The 21,384-nt window shown below is 38.5% G+C and overlaps 1 protein-coding gene, 1 long non-coding RNA gene and 1 pseudogene across 2 annotated transcripts in view; 1 reads left to right on the top strand and 2 right to left on the bottom strand.

The window, feature by feature from the left end:
• The window catches only part of LOC118767251, a 25,210-nt gene extending 8,693 nt beyond the window's left edge, over window positions 1-16,517 (top strand). The window contains exons 2-3 of the long non-coding RNA XR_005003154.1: window positions 2,249-2,255; window positions 16,477-16,517. This is a non-coding gene — a long non-coding RNA (uncharacterized LOC118767251). The remainder of the gene's footprint in view (window positions 1-2,248; window positions 2,256-16,476) is intronic.
• On the bottom strand, window positions 3,609-3,727 carry LOC115222701 (annotated as a pseudogene).
• LOC115222537 (nucleoporin GLE1) overlaps window positions 13,314-21,384 on the bottom strand; it is a 52,394-nt gene continuing 44,323 nt past the window's right edge. Inside the window, exon 13 of the mRNA XM_029792793.2 lies at window positions 13,314-14,045. Within this exon, the coding sequence (XP_029648653.2) occupies window positions 13,601-14,045 (445 nt within the window). The 3' untranslated portion in view covers window positions 13,314-13,600. The remainder of the gene's footprint in view (window positions 14,046-21,384) is intronic.

Raw genomic sequence — 21,384 nt, 5'->3', positions numbered from 1 at the left:
CACCACCACCACCACCATCATCATCATCATCACCATCACCACCACCACCACCACCATCATCATCATCATCACCATCACCACCACCACCACCATCATCATCATCATCACCACCACCACCACCACCACCATCATCATCATCATCACCATCACCATCACCACCAGCATCATCATCACCATCACCACCACCACCACCATCATCATCATCACCACCACCATCATCACCACCATCATCATCATCATCATCACCATCACCACCACCACCATCATCATCATCATCATCACCATCACCACCACCACCACCACCACCATCATCATCATCACCACCACCACCACCATCATCATCATCACCATCACCACCACCACCACCATCATCATCATCACCACCACCACCATCATCATCACCATCACCACCACCACCACCACCACCACCACCACCACCACCACCACCACCAGCATCATCATCATCACCATGATAGGTGCAGGCTTGGCTGTGTGGTATGAAGTTTGCTTCTTAGCCACATAGTCTAGGGTTCGGTCCCACTGCGTGGCACTTTATGCAAGAGTTTTCTACTAGAGTCTTGGGCCAACCAAAGCCTTCTGAGTGGATTTGCTAGATGGAAACTGAAAGAAGCCTGTCATATCTATCTATCCATCTATCTATCTATCTATCTATCTATCTATTTATTTATCTATATGTATGTATGTATGAATATGTGTGTGTGTATGTATGTATGTATGTATGTATGTATATATGTAGGTATGTATGTACATGTGTATGTATGTGTGCATGTGTTTTTGTGCCTGTTTGTTTATCTCCCACCACTGCTTGACAGCTGGTATTGGTTTGTTTCTGTTCCTGGAACTTAGCAGCTTGACAAAAGAGACCAAGAGAACAAGTACCTGTTGAGTACTAGGGTCAATGTAATCGACTTAGCACCTGCCCCAAAATTGCCAGTCTTGTGCCAAAATTTGAAATCATCGTCGTCGTTGTTGTCATCATCATCATCATCATCATAATTATCACCACCACCACCACCACCACCACCACCACCACCACCATCACCATCATCAACATCATTACTATCAAGTGGCCAGCTGGCAGAATTGTTAGCATGCCAGGTAAAATGCTTAGTGGCATTTTGCCTGTCTCTATGTTCCGAGTTCAAATTCTGCTGAGGTCGATTTTTGTCCTTTATCCTTTTAGGATTGCTAAATTAAGTACCAGTGAAACACTGGGGTCGATGTGATCAACTTATCCCCTCCCCACAAATTTTAGGCTTTGTGCCTATAGTAGAAAGGATTATTATTATTATTATTGTTGTTGTTGTTGTTGTTAAAATTCTACCAAAGCTAAATTTACCTTCCATCTTTTAGAGCACTTTGTTCAGTGCAATTGACAAATCCCAAACCCCAAAATTTCAGGCTTGTGACTACAGAAAGAATAACTGTCGTCATTATTATCATTATTAAGATGGTGAGCTGGCAGAATCATTAGCATGTCAGAGAAAACACTTACAGAAGGTATTTCTTCTGACCTTGCATTCTGAATTCAAATTCTTCTGAGGTCAGTTTTTGCCTTTCATTCTTTCAAGGTCAATAAAATAAAGTGTAATCAACAAACTTCCTCCAACTAAAACTGTTGGCCCTACATCAAAATTTGAAACTATTATTATTATCATTATCATTATTATTATTATTATTATTATTATTATTACCGAAGGCGGTGAGCTGGCAGAATTGTTAGCATGCTGGGTGAAATGCTTAGTGGTATTTTGTCTGCTGTTATGTTCTGAGTTCAAATTCCACTGAGGATGACTTTGCCTTTCATCCTTTCGGATCGATAAATTAAGTACCAGTTGCATACTGGGTCGATGTAATCGACTGGCCTCCTCCCAAAAAATTTCAGGCCTTGTGTCTAGAGTAGAAAAGATTATTATTATTATTATTATTATCATTGAAGGCGGTGAGCTGCCGTTACATTCTGAATTTAAATTGCACTAAGGTCGACTTTGCCTCTCATCGTTTCAGGGTCGATAAATTAAATATCAGTTACATACTGTGGACGATCTAATCAACTGGCCCCCTCCCCCCAAATTTTGGTCCTTGTGCCTAGAGTAGAAAAGATTACTATTATTATTAGTGCTGCTGCTGCAGCTGCTATTGCTGCAGCTGCTACTACTACTACTACTGCTGCTGCTGCTGCTGCTGCTGCTACCACTACTACTACTGTTACTACTAAGGTGATGAGTTCACAGGTAATGTCTTCGCAGAACGTGATGAGTTTGCAGAATCCTTCACGGCGAGCTGGCAGGAACGTTAGCACGCTGAGTGAAATGCTTAGCAGTATTTCATCTGCCGCTACGTTCTGAGTTCAAATTCAGCCGAGGTCAACTTTGCCTTTCATCGTTTTGGGGTCAATAAATTAAGTGCCAGTAGCATACTGGGATCGATGTAATCGACTTAATCCCTTTGTCTGTCCTTGTTTGTCTCCTCTATGTTTAACCCCTTGTGGGCAATAAAGAAATAAGAATCCTTCACACATTTCATCCATTTTTACATTTTGAGTTTAAATTCCGCTCAAGTTGACTTTGCCTTTCATCCTTTGAAGTTAACAAAATAAGTACAAGCCAAGCAGTGGCGTCAATATAATCGACTTACTTCTCCCCTGAGGTTGCTGACCTTGTTCCAAAATTTGAAACTATCATCATTATTACCATCATTGTGGAGGTGCGTGGCTTAGTGGTTAGGGTGTCAGCATCACGATCGTAAGATTGTGGTTTTGATTCCTGGACCGGGCGACATGTTGTGTTCTTGAGCAAAACACTTCATTTCATGTTGCTCCAGTCCACTCAGCTGGCAAAAATGAGTAACGCTGCGATGGACTCGCGGGGAAACCGGGCCCATGAGCCTGGCTAGGCTTTAAAAGGGTGCATTTATTTTATTTATTATTATTACCATTATTATAAAGGTGGCAAACTGACAATCATTAGCATTCAGGGCAAAATGCTTAGTGACATTTCATTCATCTTTATGTTCTGAGTTCAAATTCTGCTGAGGTTGACTTTATCTTTCGTGCTTTCAGGGTCGATAAATTAAGTACCAGTGACACACTGAGGTCAATGTAATCGACTAGGCTCCCTCCTCTCAAGTTTCAGGTCTTGTGCCTTTAGTTGAAAGGATCATTATTGTTATCATTTACTCTTTTACTTGTTTCAGTCATTTGACTGTGGCCATGCCGGAGCACCGTCTTTAGTCGAGCAAATTGACCCCAGGACTTCTTTGTAAGCCTAGTACTTATTCTATCAGTCTCTTTTGCCAAGCCGCTAAGTTACGGGGATGTAAACACACCAGCATCGGTTGTCAAGTGATGTTGGGAGGACAAACACAGACATACAAATATATACACACACATACGTATATATATATAAATATATATATATATATATACACACATATATATGACAGGCTTCTTTCAGTTTCCGTCTACCAAATCCTCTCACAAGGCTTTGGTCGGCCTGAGGCTATAGTAGAAGACACTTGCCCAAGGTGCCGTGCAATGGGAATGAACTACTTACCACACAGCCACTCCTGCACCTCAAAATGTGTGACGCTTACAGCACCTAGGTTTCCCAACCGGTCACCCATTTAAGTACTAACTGGGCTCGACATTGCTTAACTTCGGTGATCGGACAAGAACTGGTGCTTTCAACATGATATGGCTGTTTGACAGCAAGCCCTTGATATGGATTCATCACAGATTATTGGCAGGTTTCAAAATTTATATTTGCCCCCTTCATTTTTTAAAAGTAATTCAAAGAGATGTAATTAGTACTTCAGTTTTGTGAGAACCAGTCAGCAGTAAAAAAAACAACAACTTTTCTATCAGCGTCCCGGAAACAACATAACACACAATAACTGTTAGCTGGTCGACGTGAGCCTCATCTGGTGTTGAATCTATACAAACAGAAAAATACTTGGAAGTTTTGAGTTCTACTACAATATGATTAACATATTTTTCTATAAACAGAACAATTTTTTCATAGATGGTGGACTATTAGTATGATTGCTTACCATTTCTGAGATTGCCAAATGATTTCAAGTGACCCATCAGAAATGGATCAAATTGTGCAAGAAGTTCCATAATTTCTAAAAAATTCTCATTGTGCTTAGTTCTTCATTACTCCTAAATGTCAGGCCTCTCTTGGTTAGAAATACTGTCAAGGCTACATCACAGCACAACATTCCAGTCTAGTATAGCTTGCTTTACAAATTCCCTGTTAACATGAAATGATTCTCAATATAAATCATTGAACTCCAATACAGAATTTCTAAGGCCTTGGTTCTATTCATTGGTTTTCATTTTGTCTTCTGCCTTTTCCCAATAATTGAAACCACCCTTGTTGGAAAATTTGTCATACAATACAATACAGCAGAATCTATCCAGCTCTTTGAAACTATTTCTCTTCCGAGCTTGAGACAGCTGAATATTCTGTAGCCTATTGGTTATTCTATGCAAGAATATAATCTGAATTTTTTTTTTTTACTTGTTTTAGTCATTTGAAATTATCATCATTGTTATCATCGACCATGCTGGAGCACCACCTTTTAGTTGAGCAAATAGACCCCAGGATTTATTATTTGTAAGCCTAGTACTTATTCTATCGGTCTCTTTTGCTAAACCGCTAAGTTATGGGGACATAAACACACCAGCATCGGTTGTCAAGCGATGTTGGGGGGGACAAACACAGACACACAAACACATACACACACACACACACACACACATATATATATATATATATATACATACATACATATACGCGACGGGCTTCTTTCAGTTTCCATCTACCAAATCCATTCATAAAGCTTTGGTCAACCCGAGGCTATAGTAGAAGACACTTGCCCAAGGTGCCATGCAGTGGGACTGAACCTGGAGCCGTGGTTGGTAAGCAAGCTACTTACCACATACCCACTCCTGCGCCTATAGAAGCAAAGAGAAAATAATCTCAAAAATAAAAGAAAATGGGAACTGATAGCAGTAATTTTGACTTCAATTTCATTAAGCCAGACTGTTTACGCTTACCTCTGTTACTCCTAAGTCTGGGACAAATAGGTAGATCTGCTGCCAAAGTTAATCAAAATTTAATAGAAAAGGGTTCAAATGATTAGTAGTAAATCAAGGATTACACACTAAAGATTTTGTTCCAAAAATTAATTATCTTAAAAAAAATTATTTCACTTTCAAGGAAACCAAAAAGCACTTCAAATGCTTCTGAAAAAGTAATAATTTGAAATTTTATCGTGTCTAGGGACAGTCATATTGTTCAATTTCCACTCAGTTATTATTTATATATATATATCTTCTTCCAAAATTAATTTTGGAAGAAAAAATATATAAATAATAAACAAGTGGAAATCAAACCGGTGAGTGTGTTAAATAATAAAGCATTAAGAGAATATGACTCTCCCCAGACACAACAAAATTGCTTCAACATACAAATTCACATAAAGAATCTTGCAAACCACATACATAAACGAAATAATTTGAAAAGGAATTATATATTTTATGAATCTCTCTTAGCTTCAAACAATCTTGTGATGATAGGGAGCTTAAGTTCAACTTCCATATCTTTTAACCAAAACTGGTATTTGTAAATGTAATGATTCAGATCATTTTGTAAGGGAAAAAGGTATTTTGGATTGCAATTAAGATATTTTGTAGTTAGTGATCATTTTGTTCTGATTTGTTTGTTTTATATCAACCTATTTATGGTGATGAACTAGTGAGACTAAGCAACCACTGAAATAACAACTAATGTGTCCGAGATCTTTGGCAATATGCTTAACAAGTAACTGAGACGTTTGGCAATATGCTGTGCTTGAGAAGATACATCAAGCCAAGTGAAATTGCAACCCTGGTCAATGCCGGTGGCATGTAACCGGCATCCATGCCAGTGTCATGTAAATGGCACCCATGCCAGTGGCACATAGAAAGCACCTATTAAACTCTTGGAGTGGTTGGCCTTAGGAAGAGCATCCAGCCATAGAAACCATGCCAAATCAGAATGGAACCTATTGCAGCTCTCCAGCATACCAATTCCACTCAAACTGTCTAATTCCATCCTAGCATGGAAAATGAACATTAAAGATGATGATGATGATGATGATGCTTGACAGAGATAGCTGAAAATCGGTAACCGTAGAGAACATGAAAGCTAAAGATTAGCAAAGAAAAAGAAAAAAAAAAAGAAAAGAAAATGAAAGATAAAGTTGCAGAATAGCACCAGCAGCAACAATGATAGGTACAAAATTGGTGAAGTCTTTTTTTATGTAAGCATGGAGATGGTTTAATAAACAACATTAACCAAATTTATATTTCATTTTAAATGACAAGTAAATGACAACAAATTGTAACACATTGAAAAAAATTAATAACAAAAACAATTTAAAATATTTTTTGAAAAAGTGAACATGTGACTGTGTGGTAAGAAGCTTGCTTCCTAATCACATGGTTCTAGGTTCAGTCCCACTGCATGGCACCTTGGGCAGATGTCTTCTACTTTAGCCTCAGGCTGACCAAAGCTGTGTGAGTGGATTTGGTAGACGGAAACTGAAAGAAGCCAGTCACATATATATATATATATATATATGCGTGAATGTGTGTGTGTGTCTTTATGTCTTTGTTTGTCCTCCAGTACTGCTTGACAACTGGTGTTGGTATGTTTACATCCCCATAACTTAGTGGTTTGGCAAAAGTGACTGACAGAATAAGTATCAGGCTCCACAACAAATAAATTCTGGTGGTTGATTCATTCGACTAAAATTCTTGAAGGTGGTGCTCCAGCATGGCCCCAGTCTAATGACAGAAACAAGTAAAAGCTAAAAGATAATAGATTCTGATATATTACTCTTTTACTTGTTTCAGTCATTTGACTGCGACCATGCTGGAGCACCACCTTTAGTTGAGCAAATCAACCCCAGGACTTATTCTTTGTAAGCCTAGTACTTATTATTCTATCGGTCTCTTTTGCTGAACCACTATGTTACGGGGACGTAAACACACCACCATCCGTTGTCAAGCAATGTTGGGGGACAAACACAAACATATACACACGCATACATACATATACATATATACATATACATATATATATACATATACATGTATATATATATATATATATATATAATAATATATAATATATATATATATATATATATATATATATATATATATATATATATACATATACAGTATATATATATATAATAATATATATATTATCTTATATATATATATATATATATATATAATATATATATATTATATATATATAATATATATATATATATCTACTACAACAGGCTTCTTTCAGTCTCCATCTACCAATTCCACTCACAGGGCTTTGGTCAGCCTGAGGCTATAGTAGAAGACACTTGCCAAGGTGCCACACAGGGGACTGAACCTAGAAACCATGTGGTTGGGAAGCGAGCTACTTACACACAGCCACTTCTATGCCTATATTGAAAACATATGTGGCGAGCTGGCAGAAACGTTAGCACGCCGGGCGAAATGCGTAGCCGTATTTCGTCTGCCATTACGTCCTGAGTTCAAATTCCGCCGAGGTGACTTTGCCTTTCATCCTTTCGGGGTCGATAAATAAAGTACCAGTTTCGCACTGGGATCGATGTAGTCGACGACCTAATCCGTTTGTCTGCCCTTGTTTGTCCCCTCTATGTTTAGCCCCTTGTGGGCAGTAAAGAAATATATATTGAAAACATATTAACATTAACAAAAAAAAAACTTGAAAGAATAAGGCAATCTTTTGTTTTAGAGACAAATATCAGAGTTTGTGTGAACCAACAATGGGAAATGTACAAAAATAACTTGGCTACCATAAATGACCAAAACATATAAGTTAATGCATAAACATAGGTTATTATAGATTTCTCGTTATTTTTCAACATCATCACTTAGTTAACTCATTAAGATTTCCGAAGCATATTTATGTTTTAACCTTGTATTTTTGTGAATCTGTATTATTTACAAATTTGAATATCTACTTAAATAAACTACATTGTTGTTTAACCTTTTAAGCATTCAGATTAATCTGTCAAATGTAATGCTTGTTTATTGACATTGCTTTGAATTAAATCATGCATTATCTCATAGCTTTGAGATTTTGATAATGTGATTGTTTAGTTTTAGAACGACATTGTAGGGTAGGTGTGAGAGGCTGGATCTGGTCACTTTGAACATAAAATGAGTAGAATATTTCTTTACAAAATCAACCTTGAATGTCAGGACTCACGGAGGCAAAGTGGCTGAGAACCTTTCAAGCATTGGGCCTGATGGAGGCAAAGTGGCTGAGAACCTTTCAAGCATTGGGCCTGATGGAGGCAAAGTTGCTGAGTACCTTTCAAGTGTTTGGCCTGATGGAGGCAAAGTTGCTGAGTACCTTTCAAGTGTTGGGAATCATGGAGGTGAGGTGACTGAGTTCCTTTCAAGTAGGCCTCACAGAGGTGAGGTGGCTGAGTTCCTTTCGAGTGTTGGGCCACATTGGAGGCAAAGTGACTGAGCTCCTGGGCTGTATGGAGGCAAAGTGGCTGAGTTCCTCTTGAGTGTTTGGGCCTCACAGAAGTGAGATGGCCGAGTTCCTTTTGACTGGGCCTCATGGAGGTGAGATGGCTGAGTTCCTTTTGACTGGGCCTCATGGAGGTGAGATGACTGAGTTCCTTTTGACTGCGCCTCATGGAGGTGAGATGGCTGAGTTCCTTTTTGAGCATTGGGCCTCATGGAGGCAAAGTGGCCGAGCTCCTTTCAAGTGTTGGGCCTTATGGAGGCAATGACCAAGACCTTTGGCATTATGTTGTGCTTGAGAAGAAAACTCATCAAGTCGAGCAAAATTGCAGTTGTGGCAGATACTGGTGTCACACAAATGGCACCTGTGCCGGTGGCATGTAAAAGCACCCATTACATTCTGAGAGTAGTTGGCATTAGGAAGAGGATCCAGCCATAGAAAACCATGCCAAATCAGACTGGATCCTGGCATAGCCTTCCAGCATGCCAGCCCACTCAAACTGCCCAACCCATCATCATTTAGCGTCCATGGACAATGGATGCTAAATGATGATGATGATGATTTTGGTTGGATATGGTTGGTTTAAATGCTAAAGGGCTAATAAGCATTGATAAACTGAAACAATAAGACAATTGAAATCTTTTAATTACATCTTTAATTTATAGCTAGTTTATAGATTTGATTGTTTAAGCAGATATTCGTCTCTACAATGCTTGGAATCCTCAGTACCCATCCCTTGCTCATTTATTACTGACCCTCCAACTTCGATTTCAATCTGAAAGTGCGGATTAAGCTCTATTTTTTGCATGGTTAAAGATGAGGTTTTGAAGTTACCTCAAAGATGAAAATAAAAGTAATTTTTGAAATTTCATTTAATAGGTGCAGGAGTGGTTGTGTGGTAAGTAGCTTGCTTACCAATCACATGGTTCTGGGTTCAGTCCCACTGCGTGGCACCTTGGGCAAGATCTTCTGCTATAGCCTCGGGGCAACCAAAGCCTTGTGAGTGGATTTGGTAGACAGAAACTGAAAGAAGCCCATCATATATATATATATATATATATATTTATATATGCGTATGTATATATGTTTATGCGTCTGTGTTTGTCCCCCTAACATCGCTTGACAACTGATGCTGGTGTGTTTATGTCCCCGTTACTTAGTAGTTTGGCAAGAGAGACCGATAGAATAAGTACTAGGCTTACAAAGAATAAGTCCTGGGGTCGATTTTCTTGACTAAAGGCGGTGCTCCAGCATGGCTGCAGTCAAATAACTGAAACAAATAAAAGAATAAAGAATATTCCATTCTACCAGAGAACAAATTCATATGTCTGTACATGCGAAATTTCAGTAATGAGGCCTCCTAGTATAAAGCACCACCTCATCAAATATTATTAGGGATGTCCAGGAGAACTGTCCATTTTCTCCTTACAACCCCTATAAATCCAGCTATGTGTACCAGTGGCAGCAATATAAGGGAATTAAAAATCACTGATACGTTTGCTGTACTTGATAAGACACACATCAAGCTAAATAAGATTGTTGTTTTCCACATACAGGTTGGTCCTTTCAGGTGCTGGTACCACTTTAAAAAACACCTGTGCTGGTGCTGTGTAAATGCACCTGTACCACTGACACTTAAAAAAGCACCCAGTACACTGTTAAGTGGTTGGCATTAGGAAGGGCATCAGTTGTAGAAACCATGCCTCAACAGACAGCCGACTTCATATCAAACTGTCCAACCCATGCCAGCTTAGAAAGCGGACGTTAAATGATGATGATGACTGGCTAGCAGTGATAAATTCAGTACAGTAACTTTATGATTATGATCATTGTTTTGACACTTAATTTTCCTTACAGGAATTAGATGAGATTTGTTAGGGCAGGTTTTACTACGGCAAGATGTTCTTCCCACAGCTAATTCTCACTCGTTGTCAAGAAGATATTTCCCCACGAGACTGCAAACAAATACCACAGCTTACATGACAGGGATTTTCTATACTTCGGACTTCCACCTGGTTTTTTCTGCACTTCTACAAACACATGAATTACACTGGACTCTTCCATTGATGAGAAATCATTCTTATACACTACGATGTTTGAACCTTTTGGAATTTTCTGAACTCATTTTTGTACTTTCTTTCTCCTATTATCGTTTTTTCTTACTGTTTTCTCTCAATCTACATTTTCTTTCTCATGATGAAGAGCACAGGCTTGAAACGTAAAAGACTTTCTTACCTTCCTGAGTGTTAAACTAATACGCCTGTTTGTTGTTTACACACTTGTCTTTGTCTTTTGTATTTTTTTTTTGTAAATTTCAACTATATATATATATACATATACTGTAATATGTTTTTTTCCAGTTTCTATCAATCAAATTCACTCACAAGGCTTTGTCAATCTCAAGTAGAAGACACTTGCCCAAGGTGCCCTCAGTGGGACTGAACCGGAGAACTGCATGGTTGTGAAGCAAAACAAAATTCTTAACCACAGTCATGCCTGCAGCTTTCCGTTTCATTCTATGGAAATGTAGGTTAGTCTTCAGAAAAATATCAACTTAATTAATTAACAAACTGCGAAATATGAATAGGTGTGGGATTGGCCATGTGGTAAGAAGCTTGCTTTCCAATCACGTGATTTCAGGGTCAGTGCTACTGCTTGACACTTTAGGCAGGTGTTTTCTACAATGGCCCAAAACTGACCAAAGATTCTTGAGTGGATTTGGTATACACAACTACAAAGGTATTAAACTACTAGACCAAGTCATGAAAATTTCTGAAAGGGTTATAGCTCAATTCATTGGAAATAGAATTAAGCTACATGAAATGCAGTTTGGTTTTGTACCTTAGAAGAGTACCACAGGTGCCATCTTCTTAGCAAGACAGCTGCAGGAAAAGTAGTTGGCCAAAAGCAAGCCTTTGTACTTAGCCTTTGTCGACCTGAAGAAAAATTTTGACAGAGTTCCCCACTGTTATATAGTGGATTCTAAGGAAGTTAGTAGACGAGTGGTTTATTAGAGCTGTCCAAATCATGTACAGTGGTGCTGTCAGTAAGGTGAGAGTCAGCCATGAATACAGTGATGAATTTAGCGTTCAGGTAGGGATTCACCAGGGCTCAGTTCTCAGCCCACTCTTATTCATTATAGTCCTCCAGGCCATAACAGAGGAATTCAAAACTGGGTGCCCATAGGAACTGCTATATGCTAATGACCTTGCTCTCCACTTGTCTCTGACCTGTGCGTTCTATTCACATGCCTTGTCTCATTCTATTATTGCCATTTGCTAGCCCCTTACCTGCATGTTCCACCCACACATAACAAGAAAACTTTTCCCTCACCCTACCCCAACAAACCAATTTACATCTCTTCCTCATATTTCCACCTTCATACACTATGCCTAGCTCTCACTCCCCAATCCTGTCCTCACACCCGTTACTTTGTATCATTGCTATCCAGTAGCCCCTCCAACTCAATATATACCCAGGTCTTTCGCCACATACTCACACTCCCTTCACAATATCCTGCCATTTATATTATAGCATTTGCTACCATCTATATCTCTCTCTTCCTTTACTCAACCATCTCATTTATATTTTGATCCCCATCCCTTGTGAGTATGCCCAATACTTTGCCACCATCTTTTTCCTGCTGTCTCCCACTCTCTCTCCTTCTCCCGCACTTTCCTCAGGTTGGGCAACTGTGTATTTTCTTTGCGGTAGCACACCTGTTTCTGTCTTCATTCCTGATCTTTCTCTCTCTGGCTGGGTAACCTTATACTTCCTCTACAGCAAGACACCTATATCTGTCTCACTATAACCTTTTCATCATCCTCTCCTCCAACGCCTCCTCCTCCTCTCTTAAAAGATTTATTTTTTTATGTCTTGTAAGTACTTGGTGGCCCTGTCAGTGCAGGTGCTACTTAAAAGCACCCAGTCCACACTGTAAAGTGGTTGGCATTTGGAAGGGTATCCAGCTGTAAAATCCTTGCCTAAACTGACCTCGCCTGTGCTTGTGCCATGTAAAAAGCACCAAGTCCACCCTGCTGAGTGGTTGTTGTTAGGAAGGGCATCCAGCTGTAAAAATCCTGCCAAAACAGTCACAGAAGTCTGGTGCAGGCTTCAGCCTGACTGGCTCTTGTGGTACTGCTCCACCCATGCCAGTATGGAAGGTGAAAGTCAAACAATGATGATGAAATGTAAAGCAGCCTGTCGTATGAGTGTGTGTGTGTGTGTTGATTCCTTGCCTTGACTTCACATGATAGTTGTAAAAAAGTGTCACTGTCTTATAAGCAGTGTCATTCATTTACAATCTTCTGTGAAAATCTGTCTGGTTATGGGAAGTAATTATCTTACCTGGAAACAGGTGACAGCTGGTGACAAGAAGAGCAATGGGCCATAGAAAATCCACCTCAACATATTCCATCTGATGTATGCAAGCATGGAAAAGTGGATGTAAAACAAATGATGGTGATGGTGATAAATGTAACAAAATGGTGAACCCTGGGTTTATAGTGAGCAACTATCAAATCCAGCAACCTTACTTAGCAATATCAAAATAATAACAAAGAGAAAAATGAGTGGACAGGTGAACATTATTACAGATGTAATAAGAAATATGTTTTTATATGTATTTTTTTTTTTAGTTTCAGCTCAGAGCTGCGGCCATGCTGATGCACCGCCATTGTATATTTATATATATAATTTAAATTCATATATTTACAAGTTGTAAGAGCATCACAGTTAGATGCATGAATGACTTCACTTGAAAATTGAAATTAAATCATTTCTGAAATCATGTTACTGGTTAACTCTGAACTTACGAAGTACCTTTGAGCATTAAACCTGTGCTTCATAACGACTGAAGCAAAGACGCTTTATTTGAAACAAATAAAAAAATGATAAATAAATAATAAAAGATTTCATGTATTTAGAATTAGACTAAAATTATAAAAAAAGATAAAACGTTTGAGAGAAGTGAAAATGAATGGCATGTGTACAAATTGTCTAAATTGTCTAAATTTATGTTAGCTAAGCCAGAAGGAACTGGTTAAATATCCATATGGTGTAGCTATTTGGCCTTTATTTTTTATGTTAGCCTCAAGAAACGTTTCAAGTCTCGACACCGATCCAGCAGAAGCACTAACAGCATTGATTTTGGGAAGGAATTCAGTTATTATTATATGAAGCAATTTCTGAAATGGCTTCTGGTAATACAGAAACAGCAAATGACCAGTGACTTCGAGGATATTATAGATCATTGCAGCTGTAATGTCAGGTCGAGGTTTCATATTCAGAATCCTTGTTATCCAAATCCAGCTGTTTTCAATTCCATGAGGGTGAGGTTTAGTACTTCCAATAGGCAGTGGTGAAACTATTATCGCAGCATATAACCGCATGATACCAGTCATTCTTTTCAAAAATCTTTCTTGTTCTTCAATTCTTCCACTTTCATACTTGTAACCCAGTAATCTATAAAGTGAAATATATAAAGAGACAAAGAACATAATTAGAATTGCTGTTAACAAAAGTGTATATATTATGACTGATACATACAGCTGTAAATATATATAAAATGTCTCTCTCTCTATACTCTACTCTTTTACTTGTTTCAGTCATTTTGACTGCGGCCATGCTGGAGCACCGCCTTTAGTCGAGCAAATCGACTCCGGGACTTATTCTTTGTAAGCCCAGTACTTATTCTATCGGTCTCTTTTTGCTGAACCGCTAAGTGACAGGGACGTAAACACACCAGCATCGGTTGTCAAGCAATGCTAGGGGGACAAACACAGACACACAAACATATACACACACACTTATATATATTTATACATATATACGATAGGCTTCTTTCAGTTTCCGTCTACCAAATCCACTCACAAGGCATTGGTCGGCCCGGGGCTATAACAGAAGACACTTGCCCAAGATGCCATGCAGTGGGACTGAACCCGGAAACATGTGGTTGGTTAGCAAGCTACTTACCACACAGCCACTCCTATAAAATGTATATATAAAATGTATGTGCGTATGAAGCTAGTATGCTCCACTGGAAGTGCAATATAGGTGTACATGTGCAACAGAGTGTTAGTGTATTGAAGAAAAGTTAGGCATAAGAGGAATTAGATGTAATGTGCAAGAGAGAAGACTGTGCTGGTTTCATCATGTAATGAGGAGGGATGTACACAACTGTACAAAGAAGTGCCAATTACTTAAAATAGATGGAACCAGTGGAAAAGGGAGACCCAGGAAGACATAGGATAAAATACTGAAGGCCAATCTCAGGACACTGAGTCTTATGAAAAAGATGACAAAGGACTGAGATATCTGGTGCCTTGATGTACTCAAGAAGACCCACCCACCACTGAAGAATTATTAACATTCCCCTCCCAGCTGAAAGAGTTTTTGCCTCGAAGGGTTCTTGAGCTGGTCGCATAAATGGCACCCATGCCAGTTCATGTAAAAGCACCTATGCTGGTCCACATAAAAAGCATCCATGCTTGGTCCATGCAAAACACACCTGTGCTGGACCATGAACAAAGCACCCGTTCAGGACCACGTAAAAAGCACCGATGCTGGTCCATGTAAAAAGTACTTATGCCAGTCCACATATGGAACACCCGTATTGGTTCATGTAAAAAGTAACTATGCCAATCCACATAAATAGCATCTGTGCTGGTACCACTTAAAAAGCACTCAGTACACTCTGTAAAGTGGTTGGCATTAGGAAGGGCATCCAGTTGTGGAAACCAAGCCAAATCAGATTGGAACCTTGTAAAGCTCTCCAGCTTGCCAGCTCTGGTCAAACTGTCCAATCCATGCCAGCAAGGAAAACGGGCATTAAGTGATGTATGTATGTTTGTATGTATGTACATACATACATATGTAGTGCTACAACAAAGAAGTGAGTGTGGCCACAGTTTGAAAGTTTTATTCAGATGGGTGGTGGGAGAAGCAATGCAAACACAGCAAACCCATACAGCATGGGAAACACCCAGTACACTCTGTAAAGTGGTTAGTGTTAGGAAAGGGGATCCAACTGCAGAAACCAAGCCAAAGGAGACATTGGAGCTTGGCACAGTCCACTGACTTGCTAGCTCTTGTCAAACTGTCTAACCCATGCCAGCAAGGGAATGGCTGTAAAGTGATGACAATGATATATATATAACCTTTATGTATAGATGTATCTAATGAGACCCATATACAAAGTGTTATTGAATCAAGGGTTTTATTTAAAGTGACCTAAAAATAGGGAGTGTATTAGTAGAGTCAGATGGAAAACAGGAAGAGAAGAATAAAGAAAGAGAAAAAGGAGAGAAAAAAGAGATAAAAAAGAGAAGAAAATAAGAAACAAGAAGAGAGGAGTAAAGGAAAGAAAGGAAAAAGAAAAAAAAAACAAAGATATAGATAAGGGAAAGTGTACCAGTTAGTGGTCAGTGGAAAAATTTGAAAGCAGGAGTGGGGAGATAAAGGGTGATAGAGAGAGAAAGGTATTAAAGTGTAAAAAGATAAAAGGAATGGGGGATGATAAAAAGTAAAGGAGTGACAAATGTGTAGTGATAGAGTCTAAGTGATGGGGCAGAGAGAGGGTTAGTAGTAAAGAATAAAGACTTCAGGAATTTAGATGGTTTGGCAGGTCAGTGCTTAGTAATATAAGAAAATATATATGTGAAGATAGACATGTATATATATATTTATACAGATGTGTGGCACCTTGGGCAAGTGTCTTCTACTATAGCCTCGGGCCGACCAAAGCCCTGTGAGTGGATTTGGTAGACGGAAACTGAAAGAAGCCTGTTGTATATATGTATATATATATATATATATGAGTGTGTGTGTGTCTGTGTTTGTCCCCCTAGCATTGCTTGACAACCGATGCTGGTGTGTTTATGTCCCCGTTACTTAGCGGTTCGGCAAAAGAGACCGATAGAATAAGTACTGGGCTTACAAAAGAATAAGTCCCGGGGTCGAGCTGCTCGATAAAAGGCGGTGCTATAGCATGGCCGCAGTCAAATGCCTGAAACAAGTAAAAGAGTAAAAGAGAGAGTATGCTTATACATATCAATATCTACACACACAACTCTTACTCGTATGTATACACACACATGCGCACCCACATATATGTGCATCTGCATGCATTATCGCCCCAGTATAGGCAGGTATATATACCTTGCATACATACGTACATTCACACATACTCACATACATACATACATATACTCGCTCATACATATATATATATGAGCATATGGATGGATGCAAATACACACAAATATAATTAGATGGTTGTGATATTCGAGTATGAGTGAGGAATTAGATAGGGGTTAGGAGTTAGAATGTAGATTTATAAAGTTATTGGGATTACCTAAGGGGTATTGTGGAAATGTACGGTATGGTCATTTAGGCATTTGGATTTATTCAGTGTAAGCTTAGTACTTATTCTATCAGTGTCTTTTGCTGAATCACTAAGTTATGGGAACATAAACATAGCAACATCGGTTGTCAAGCAATGGTAGGGGTACAAACACAGACACACACACACACAAATATACACATATATACAACAGTCTTCTTTCAGTCTCCATGTATGAAATCCATTCATAAGCCTTTGGTTAACCTGAGGCTATAAAATATATCATCATCATCATCATCATCGTTTAACGTCCGTTCTCCATGCTAGCATGGGTTGGACGGTTCGACCGGGGATCTGGGAAGCCAGAAGGCTGCACCAGGCTCCGGTCTTATATCCATATATTATAACAAATTTGAGATTTTACCAATAGAATCACAACCCCTATTTCAGGACAACCTTATTGTCTGGAATACACATAGAAAGTTATATTCAATATAATAATAAAATAATATAAGCATTTAAAAAACCTACAATAAAATTATTTTTAAAATATTTGAAAAAATGTAACTTAGCTGTGGGGAAAGAAGATATTTTTAATGAATGCTACACATGTTTCTGCGCAGGTGGTGTGTTTATCCAGGCTATACCTAATATATAAATCCACCTTCACGTCCTCAGGCTATTTATCTTATTGTTATTATTTAACGGATCAAAGTTAAAACTACATATTCTGAGACATATTAACTAGAAAATTAAGAATATAATAAAAATATGAAAATTACAAATATATTTTTAAAAATTAAAAATAATTTTTTTAACATTTTTTAATTTAAAAATTAAAAAATTATATATATATATATACAAAGTGAAACTATAATAGTGAAAATGTAAGAGATAATAGATTGCTCTGGGATTGCATTAGGCAAGAAGTTGAAAAGTTTTCTTGGCCATGACACTGCATGGATGCTAAGTAAGGCATGTATAAAATATGATCAAATCAGTTGGGTAGTTCTTGAGTTTTAGTGATGTGCACATACAGACACACCCACACCTTCTCAGTTATATATATATATATATATATATATATATATATATATATATATATATATATGTATATCTTTAAATACATATAAAGGTGCAAGGTGTGGCTGTCTGGAAAGAAGCTTGCTTCTCAGGCACATGGTTTCAGGTTCAGTCCCACTGCGTGACACCTTGTGCAAGTGTCTTCAACTATAGCCTTGGGCCAACCATAGCCTTGTGAGTGGATTTGGTAGATGAAAACTGGAAGAATCCCAAATTAGAAAATTACTATATGTAAATCTCACAATGAGAGATATTCAGCAACAGTACTTTGGAGTAAAGATTATTTGCTGACATAACATGGAAATCCTGGTTTAAGACGAATGTTGCTGTAATTTAGTCCCAGGAGACATCGTCTCCAGCTGGCTATACGACATGATCTGTGTCCTTATATTTTCGAACTAGGACTGCCATGTTATGTTGGCAAATAATCTTTACTCGAAAGTACTGTTGCTGAATATCTCTCATTGTGAGATTTACAAATAATAATTTTCTAACTTTTTCTAATTTATAAATCAGTGACTAGTTGTCACTTTGAAAACTATATATTTCAAATAGGAATTTGACAGTGCTACATCTAGCCGAACAATTATTCTGCACTGATGAAAGGAAATAACCCGGAAATCGTGATACACAGATATTGTTTTGAGCTGAGTGAGGGAGCTAGATTCCCTTGTTTGGAAATATAAGGGCACAGATCGTGTCATGAAGCCAGCTGGGGATGATGTCTACTGGGGCTAAATTACAGTAACATTCGTCCTAAACCAGGACTGCCATGTTATGTTGGTGGAAGAATCCTGTCGTGTATGTCTCCACCACCATCGCTTGACAACTGATGTTGGTGTGCTTATGTCCCTGTAACTTAGTGGTTTGGCAAAAGTGTCTGATAGAATAAGTCCTAGGTTTACAAAGAATAAATCCTGGGTTGATTTGTTCGAATAATGGCAGTGCTCCAGCATGGCCGCTATCAAATGATTGAAACAAGTAAAAAAGGAAAAAAAAAAAGAATATATCTTTATATATACATAAATAAATTCTGTGAGCCACCTCTTTCCCTTGTTTCTCTTAGGAGATAATCACTTATCAAATGTGTGTACGAGTGTGTGTGTGTGTCTTTGATATTGAACATACATGTTTGTGTGTGTGTGTGTGTGTGTTTGTGTATAATTTTTTGAGATTGCTTTCATGTACTGCCCTCTACTGAGTGTTTCCCCACCCCCTCCGTATGTTTGTAATTGTTAGTGTACACACATACACACAGACAAACACACACATACACGCATATTCTGTCAAAACATCCCTTCCCTTTGTGGAAACAATCACTTTGATTAGGAGTATGGAGGAGGTATTTGATGTTTGGACACACATTTTCATGCATGTGGGTCTGTGTGTGTGTGTATGTGTGTGTGTGTGAGAGAGAGCGAGAGAGAGAGAGAGAGTGTGTGATGAAAATGCCATTCCCACATACAAATGACATATTTTTATATCTTTATAATTTCTGTACCTAGTGATCACTTGAATAGAAAACATTGAGAAAATCAAAGAGTGCAAATGCTAAAAAAAAAATCATCACCTCAAGACCACAAAACTGAAAACAGAACAACAACAATAACTGGACTCTTAAATGTTATTCCCTTTAAATTGCATTTTGGATTTTGGAAAATATCTTTTTGCAGTATCATCATCATCATCATCATCATCATCATAATTGTTTAACATCCACCTTCCATTCTGGCATGTAAAGAGTGGTTTGTTGATATAGAAGGTTGTAAATTTTTCCCATACCGAAGTTCAATAAACTGAAAAAAGTTATGTTATAGTTTACAGTTAGCAGCTAGGGTTACTGTGTATGTGAGAAATTTTGCTAGTTATGAAACATATTTAGCCTGGATTTTATCTACTCCATTCTCTAATTTTGGATATGTATATATATACATACACGCACACACATATATACAAGAGGTATCTGTGTATTTCAGATGAAGCATACAAAACTGAAACAGTAAATGACTTTAGCTCGTATTTCTTTTCTTCTTCTTTTTCATCATCATCATCACCATCATCATTGTTTAACATCTGCTTTCCATGCTAGCATGGGTTGAATGATTTGAGTGAGGTCTGGCGAACCAGATCGGCTGCACCAGGCTCCAATCTGATCTGGCAGAGTTTCTACAGCTGGATGCCCTTCCTAATGCCAACCACTCTGAGACTATTGCGGGTGCTTTTTTTACATGCCACCGGCATGAGGGCCAATTAGGCAGTACTGGCAACGGCCACACTCAAGTGATGTTTTTTACTTGCCACTTGCACAGGAGCCAGTCCAGCAGCACTGGCAACGACCTCGCTCGAATGTTTTTCCTGCCGGCACAAGTGCCAGTAAAGTGACGTTGGTAATGATCAGGTTTGAATGGTGCTTTTTACGTGCCACTGGCACGGAAGCCAGTCAGCTGCTGTGGCAGCGATCATGCCTGGATGGTGCTCTTAGCGCTCCACTGGCACAGGTGCCAGTCATCGAATTTGCGAATTTGATTTGAGAGTGAATTTCAATAAATTTCAAAGATGAGTTTATTTGAAACACTGAAGGAATGTTGTTTCTCCCCGATCTGAAAAAATAGGGGAATGCTGTTCCCACAGGCTACACCTCTGTGTATGCATACACACATAAGGGGGCAGACCCAAGGTTGGGAGGACTGAGGGGTGGGGGGCATTTGCCCTCACCCCTCGATAAAAGAAATGCGCCTTTCTAAATAAAGTTATTAAGCCCTTTTCTCCTGGAATTGCATTTCCTTCTAACCTTGCCCTCCCTTTGAAAAATTCCTAGGACCATACCTGCACACACACACACAAACAAATAAACACATGTGCATCTACATTTATTTTTACCAGCATGTTGTGATGGCTGGACATACACGTGTTGCTATTTCTCTATTTTGCCGTCTGTTCTTTTTCTCTCTCTCTCTTTGTCAATTCTTTCTTTCAGAATAAGAGTGAATAACTTGAAATGTAAAAAGACATTTGGGTTTTTTACCCCCCACCACCTACCTTCTCAACATTAAACTAATACATTCTGCATTTGGTTTTGCTTTTTTTCAGCTTGGCTTTATGTTATAATTTTTGCACTTATATATACACATAATCTCTCTCTTTCTAACATACACTCACACACACAGATCTCTTTCCATACATACTTATGCGTGTGTATATTATATATATATATATATATATATATGAGAGGAATGGACAGGGAGAGAGAGAGAGAGAGGGAGAGGGAGGGAGAGAGAGAGAGAGAGAGAGAGAGAGAGAGAGAGAGAGAGAGAGAGAGAGAGAGAGAGAGAGAGAGAGAGAGAGAGGAATAGAGTAGATAAAATCCAGGCTACATAT

The sequence above is a fragment of the Octopus sinensis genome, linkage group LG20 (genome assembly GCF_006345805.1).
Source record: "Octopus sinensis linkage group LG20, ASM634580v1, whole genome shotgun sequence".
Taxonomy (NCBI): domain Eukaryota; kingdom Metazoa; phylum Mollusca; class Cephalopoda; order Octopoda; family Octopodidae; genus Octopus; species Octopus sinensis.
This window is presented reverse-complemented; position numbering and strand designations above follow the sequence as displayed.